Source organism: Berghia stephanieae, chromosome 1 (genome assembly GCF_034508935.2).
Source record: "Berghia stephanieae isolate SIO BIC M18660-M18661 chromosome 1, UCSD_Bste_1.3, whole genome shotgun sequence".
Taxonomy (NCBI): domain Eukaryota; kingdom Metazoa; phylum Mollusca; class Gastropoda; order Nudibranchia; family Aeolidiidae; genus Berghia; species Berghia stephanieae.
In genome coordinates this window covers 30277937-30285425 of record NC_088360.1, presented here as the reverse complement: position 1 = coordinate 30285425, position 7489 = coordinate 30277937, and the positions used below count along the sequence as shown (strand labels likewise).

The 7489-nt window shown below is 35.2% G+C and overlaps 1 protein-coding gene across 1 annotated transcript; it reads left to right on the top strand.

The window, feature by feature from the left end:
• The first annotated feature begins 3416 nt into the window (after positions 1-3416).
• LOC144966321 (uncharacterized) lies at positions 3417-4487 on the top strand. Its single transcript, XM_078902624.1, has one exon. The coding sequence runs from the start codon at positions 3417-3419 to the stop codon at positions 4485-4487; it is 1071 nt and encodes a 356-aa protein (XP_078758750.1).
• Positions 4488-7489: the final 3002 nt, after the last annotated feature.

Here is a 7489-nt window from a genome sequence, read left to right as displayed (position 1 = left end):
TTTGTCACTTCACTGGCTACATGCGACCTTATGATATTATATCCACATCCTAGAACTTTAATAGCAAGTTATCATCTCCTCTTAACTGTTCCAAAATATGATTTCGACGAGATATCTGATAAGCCCTTTTCATAAATCATTGCGCCATCTGATAGAGCCATACCAAAGAAGCTCTAAGAAAAAATATCAAAACCTATTTCATTACGATATATATGAAGACTGAAACCTAATTTCGTGATGTCAATTGGCTAGATGTGTATGTCCTAAGTACGTTGATTATTTGTATTGACCTGTATTTGTTGTCATTGTGATTGTAATGAAATGAGATGTTTAGATGTGAACTAAGCGCAATTCAAATGATTCGTATTATTGTTGATTTTCTGTCTACTTTTTGTGATGTCAACTTGGCTTGACATGCTGGATGTTATGTTATGATCTATTTCAAAATGTCTCTCAGAGTCCAAGGGGGTTAGAGTCGGAATTGATCTTGTTTTCTGTTAGCTCAACTGCGCTCATTCTCCTGACCTTGTGGTGGTAGCGGAGACATGAGAGAGGAATGCAGACTCACCATCCATATTCAGCCCCAGCTGTCCATCCTTGTCCATTCCTTTATATTGTCTATCCAACACTTTGCTTGTGGTCCTCTCCTTTTGCCTCCCTCCTCGATCCCTTACAGAATGATTTTTTCCCATGTCTCATGGCGAGAAACATGACCAACCCAAAACAATGTTTTAACCATAGATTCTCTCGTCCGGCCAATAATATTTGGATGGCTGGTTCTGTTAGATCAAATGGAAAGTACTTGATATAGCAGACTAGCGTATTATCCTAATGGAAGTTGGCAATTGCTTGAGACCTTTAAACGCAAAAGCAACGGGGATAGCTCAGGACCCAAGACCTTTATGACATAAAGAAGTACCGGAATACAATGTGATTACGGGTTCATGTAAAATAAAGTCTTAAGAGCACATTAGAGTAAGACATATTAAGTAGAATAAACAGTCATATAATGCACTTTCACAGTAGTTAAAAATCAGACGATATTTGATACTTTCAACTTACAATTCCGTTACCGTTACAATTCCGTGTAATCGTTTGTCCTTAATTTGCAAATATTTTACTCAATATTTTAACTCGAGGGTGGCAATTTTTTTCAAATTGTTTTATAATTTTACAAGCAACAAATATGTGCAAAACAAAATATTTAAAATTGGAGTAAGAGCGTTTACCAACTCTGTTGTTTTAAGTATTCCGATTTAGCTTCATCAATCAGATAACAAAACAGAGGAAAAAACATGTAACTATTATAGTAATTGGGCTCATCTTTGATATGATTTCAACCAAGTAGCAATTTGAATTTTATCGTTCATTTAAATGCTAATATTTCAATATAATGTCATCTGTTCACTACACAAAATGATGAATGAAGTGGCGATGGTAACACTTATCAAAAATACAATAATATAAATGTACATATCATTTGCAGCAAATTGATATTTTATATCAATATCGTTTAGTTCCACCATTTTGTCGATATTTTGAAATTGAAGTTATCCAATAAATCAACGACGAAATTTTGTAAGTTTCATGCATGTCGACATTTAGAAAACGGTTGCATGAAAATGTCAAAAATTTTCAGGCTATTGTGAAAAAATACATAATCTAGTTTTGTAAAGCGTCTTGAACACGTTTAGTGGATAATGCGCTTATATTCTTGTATTTTTCTTTCTTGCTTTGTCTGGCACCTTTCATTCACACTTGTTCAGTTCTGTATCATAAACAGGCTCAAATTCAAGTAGCTGTTACTAGATCATAGTTGTGTAAATCAACGCTGATAATGCGAAAATATATTTACCAATATGCAATATACTATTGTTTAGCACTTATTGTACTAGAAGTCCTGAGTTTGATCCAAAGTAGAATAACAAATACAATGTTATCAATCAATACGTTGCCAGATAGTTTTGTTAATTATTAGGCTAGTTATTCATATTTTCACAACAAATTATGTCAATTTACCCAAGCTTCCGATTCATATTTGTTGTTGACATGTCAATTTGATGTATCTTTACACGGTGTTTAAAGGCCAATTGGCCTATTTAACCCTTAATTGTTATGTTGTATATTATTTCAAAGGTTTAACAGATGTAATTGTGTTAGTATTTGGAGGTCGTTTGCAATATTTATGAAAAGAATAGGTATTGATTCGATTTGTTCTTTCAACGCAATGAACACACAGTTATAGTGTTTTATATATAAACTATATATTTATATATTTATTTATTCATATATATATATATATATATATATATATATATATATGAATAAATAAATATATAAATATATAGTTTATATATAAAACCCTATAACTGTGTGTTCATTGCGTTGAAAGAACAAATCGAATCAATACCTATTCTTTTCATATATATATATATATATATATATATATATATATATATGTATATATATATATATATATATACATATACATATACAGCAAATTTGAATTATTTTAAGAATGCAATTGATTTTGGAGTTTATTAATGATAGGTGGGTTTTATTCATTTGATGAGTAACAATTTTTGCATATTATTGTTCATATTATAATCTAACTACCAAAAATCATAATTTATGTTTAAAGGGTGATAAAAAGTTTGACCTACTACGTTCTGATCAGGTATGAAATATAGTTTTGTGGCTATGACTGGTAGCAACATTAGAAGTTAAACACAATTCTTGGCAGTTTTATCCACTAGGATAAATTATCTTAAATTGATTTTTTTTAAATAACCTTACAATAAATTAGACTAATAAAAGCATTTAAAGCAATGCTATTTTTATTATTCATATTTGTCACGAGCTGAAAGAATTTGATTATTTTTATTTGACATTATTAGTTTGCTGAAAAATGCTTATAAATATTAGCCTTTCTAAAATCTTTAAAAGTTTGTGTAATAATTCAAAAGATATTTGAATCTGCATTTGACAATAGACTACAGGTGCCAGGCACATTCATTGCTTGCTGAAGGTAGAATTCCAAGCATCCTGACATCAAAAGATTGAAGAGACGGTTTTTGACCATTAAGAAAATTGTCAAGTTCAACTGGGTCTGCAGCAGACATTAGCAGTCAGGGCTCTCCAATCGTCTTTGTGAGAAAAAATATTAATTAATCAATTTCTCCTTTTCTCATGGATAAACTACGGTAGAAACTTTTGTTTAACTCGGAAAACGGTGCTGTGCGTATATATGGAAGTGCGCATTAAATTGTTAGTGCACACAAAAACACACTACAAACCTTGGCAGCTGGGGTTGGTGAGTTCGGGAAATGCTAAACTACGACTAATCGACATTCTTTAGAATCGATACCTGTCCCAACCACGTGACATCAAATAATTTTGAGTACAGCCCAGCCAAAATGAATGAGACAGAGAGTAATTTAATGACCAAACCAACCATCCCCTTTGATTATAACGCCTTACAAGATACTGGGGTGTTGAGTGACCAAGTAAGGAATATTATAGAACCGACACTGTGGTTTACGATGCTATTTCTAAACGTGATGGGTGTTGTCACGAATACAATCAACATCCGGGTGTTTATAGAACAAGGCGTGAAGAATGACAGTACAAACATTGGATTTATTTCTTTATCAATCTGTGATTTGTTGTCATGTGCTGCATTAATTCCACACTCTCTGTGCTCCATCGTTCTATACACAGACGGCATTGCCAAGTATTACACATGTACCGCCTTTGCTATAACCTTTGGATACGCGCATATCGCATTGCAAAATATGAGTACTTGGACAACGGTTTACATATCTCTGATTAGAAGCCTCTGTGTTATTTTTCCTTTGAAAGTAAAATTGATGTTTACTCCCAAAATTACAAAGTTTGTCATCACATCCATCGTCACTTTCTTTTTGCTTCTACAACTTCTTTATTCTTCATTCACATCTCTAGTGTGGGTTTTTGAGCCTGAGTTCAACGAATCTGTAGCTTATATACAAGAGAAGCCAGCCTCAGAGATTTTACTATATTATGAACAACTCATAACAAATCAGATTTTACCCTCTGTGGCTGTCATTATCGTTGCAATAAACTCAGCACTGATGACACAGAATCTTATAAAAGTCAAGAAATGGCGGTTACAGAACTCGAATGATAGCTCCAAAGACACTGATAAATCCTTGGCATCCAAAGATATTGAACTCATCAAATTCATCAACACCACAGCTGCAATCTTTTTGGGGTGCAATTTAATTGGTTTCGTACCCAGCCTTGCAGTCATGGTTTTACCCGGCGTAAGTTTTAATGGAATCAACCAGAATTTGTTCTACGTTGTGTTCTTTGTAAGATTTTTGTTCGACTCTGTTAATTCTTCGATCAATTTCTTTTTCTACATACGTGTTTCGACTCGATACAAAACTGCATTTGCTGCATCCTTCAAAATGTGTTCAAATCAACCATCAATTGAGAGGCAATAAAAATGAAGGAATAAATGCACGAGTTACTTGAATTAGAATTAAGTCCCCTTTATTCTTCCCCAAAGAGAAATCCGAGGAGCTGTCTTACTAACCTTGATATCATTCAGAAAACTGGCAAATCTTTGCCAATTTTTAAGAGGCTTAAACAGGAAAATACCTGTCTTGTTTTCTCCATAGAACAACACGAAACTTCAAATATTCTCTATTGATTTTATAGCGTCCATTAGATTTCTAGAGAGTGTTGGGTCAATTTATATCTGGATATGTCTTGGAAACTTTTTAAAGTCACCTCCTTTTTTAATATATTATATTCTGCTTCAGTGCCGCAAAGTGAGCTAGGACGAAGTGAATTGCTCAAAGTCACATACAGCTACGGAGAGATGAGCTGGGTACCTTTTGGATACCTAGCAAAGAGCATACAGCTATGCCACGTCGCTGCCATTAACAACGCCTGAAAACCATGTATATCATATTTCTTCTACGGAGAGGACCTACCAGATATCTCTGGCATCGTTCTGGAATTTTGTAATGTATTCATGTCTTTATTGTGTTTTGTTATTGGCTGAAAAAGGGTTTTGAGCCCGAAACGTCCCGTGTGGTATTTTGTTATTTTCTGAAGCAGTTATAATTTAATCATTTTATCATACTGGGGTCAACCAGATGGCCTTGGGTCAACCAGAGGGTATTGGGTCAACCGGATGCCAAAACCTGATTTTATTTTTGATATGATCAGCAAGGTAAGATTCCAATTTATGTCTGTCAAAAATACAACTTTATTCATCTCCCACAATAAAACATTTAAAATTAACCAATGTTAAAATACTTTTTTTTTGGACAAGAAATTCAAATTTTGGAATCTAAACCACTCCAGGTTAATCCATTTAAGGTCACCTGTAAGATCAGCAGAGTAAGCAAACCACAAATAAATATTAGAAATGGAATAAGCATTGGTAATTACTTAGCAACAAGAATATGAGGACTGTAAAAAGTAATAATTACATGAATTTAACAGCTTGCTATTTGGCTTTAACGTAATGTTTCAATATTTTCATTGTTTGATATTTTTTGTTATATAAATGCCGAAGTTGTTATCACGATGATCTCACCTCTGCGTATGCCTCTTACTTACTTACTACTATCCCAGAACCAGCGACCACCTGAGCTCTAGCCCTTCGGTCTTGTGCATGACGTAGAAGTTAGACGTCTTTTGTAGTTGTTCCAGGTGACTATAAAGTGTGTTACTGATGCTTGGATTTGGTGGGAGTAATGTGCATCTCAGGTCTTCAAGAGGTTGACATTCAAGGAAGTGGTATGTTACTGTGTCATTGGGGTGTTGACATAAGGGGCAGGAAGGGGATGTGTCTTTTGTAGTTTTGCTTAAATGGTTGTTGAGCGGTATGTGTTGTGTTCTTAGTTGAAAGATGATGCTTTGCTGGTGTCTTCTAAGCTTATTTAGGCTGCGTATGCGTCATCAAGCTGATTTAGGAAGTTCTCATCAGAGCTGTGGATTGTTTGGTAGCCACTAAATATTGAAGTCTTGGAACAGTGTAATATTCAGTGGTCCACGTCCTGCCTTGAGACGTGAGGGCAAATGTCTGTGACTCTTAATAATCTCAATTGTATAGTTTTTAGGCTGTTCTGTCATGTTTTGATCTGTTGTGATTGCACGTAGACCACTGTTGTCTAATTAGTTTGTTAAAACCAGGGAAAATATCTGAAAAAGTGTGTATGTAAAAGTGCCAGACAAAACGAGAAAGAAAAATACTATCCCAAAAAAAACATTCTTCCTTGACTAAGGATTATCGGTAATCAGGAGGTCTGAGGTTCGATCCCCAGTCGAGGAAGACTGATGTTTTGGGATTGTTTTTTTAAACTCGCACTTTTCTGTCTTGCTTTTGTCTGACACTGTTCCATACACACTTTTCAGATCTGTATCTTACACCAGTGCCCGCTTCCTATTTTCTCAATTCGATATTTTCAAAAATAAAACCAAGAACTGAGGCACACTTAAGCAGCTTGAGTTTTTATCTAGAGCAATATCCACTAAACGTGCTCAAAGCGCTTTACAAAGGGTACAGCAGCACGTAACATGTAGGACGAGACATGACGTCTGTAATGCGATATTTTTCCTGACTGAGACAACGCTATTAACGGCCAGGTACTCATTTTACAGCCGGACACGGTGGGAGAATGTGAGTAAACAGCCTTTTCCGAGGACTCAACTATGCGCGCTCTGAGCGGAGCTCGAACTCAGGACATTAGATCAGAAGGCGAGCGTCATACGATTAGACACATAACCGCACTTAAGGTAGCCTTGAGAAGAATAACTGAGAGCCCGGCGCCTCAGCCTACAGACTGCAGCGTACGCATACACCAAGGTTCGAGCACATTGATGATCCATTGCCATTGCCTCAAACACCCGACGCCGCTAAGAGGATTAAGTGAGTGAGTTTTGATACTATGATTTGCTGAGGTAAGGTTGTTGTTGGTCAGGGACCCCTTGTAAAGCGTTTGAGCACGTTTAGTGGATATTAAGCTATATAAAAGCTTAATTTATTTTATACAATACCAGTCAACTGTCAGCGCCCGTTTACAGTATTCTTCGTTGCCTATTGTCAGGGGCGTGGCTATAATATTGGTTGATTTGGTGCCTGGCATCGCTCCATCTTTTAAAATGGATTACAGCATTTTAAAAAAAAATAAAACTGAGAAATGGTACTATACCGCCTCTTACTCATTTGAGTAAGTCATTCTTTTCTTTCTATTTCTTTTCTATTTACAAATATAGAATGTTTTAAGTAATTTTCTTCTGATTCTGGAACCACCTTATACTGTAAGCATGCCACGCCACTGGGTACGGTTATCAATAAAGTTGCATGAACTTTCTTGTTTGTTCTTTATCTTTTCATTCTTGTTTTTTTTTAGGTCAAAGGGTTCTATTTTGGTTTTGTAAAGAGGTTTTTCTAGATTTTAGCCGAGATGTTTTTGGTGATGACTGATCG

Excerpts from the sequence above, each read along its gene's own strand:
- LOC144966321 (XM_078902624.1), top strand. The coding sequence starts at position 3,417 with ATGAATGAGACAGAGAGTAATTTAATGACCAAACCAACCATCCCCTTT.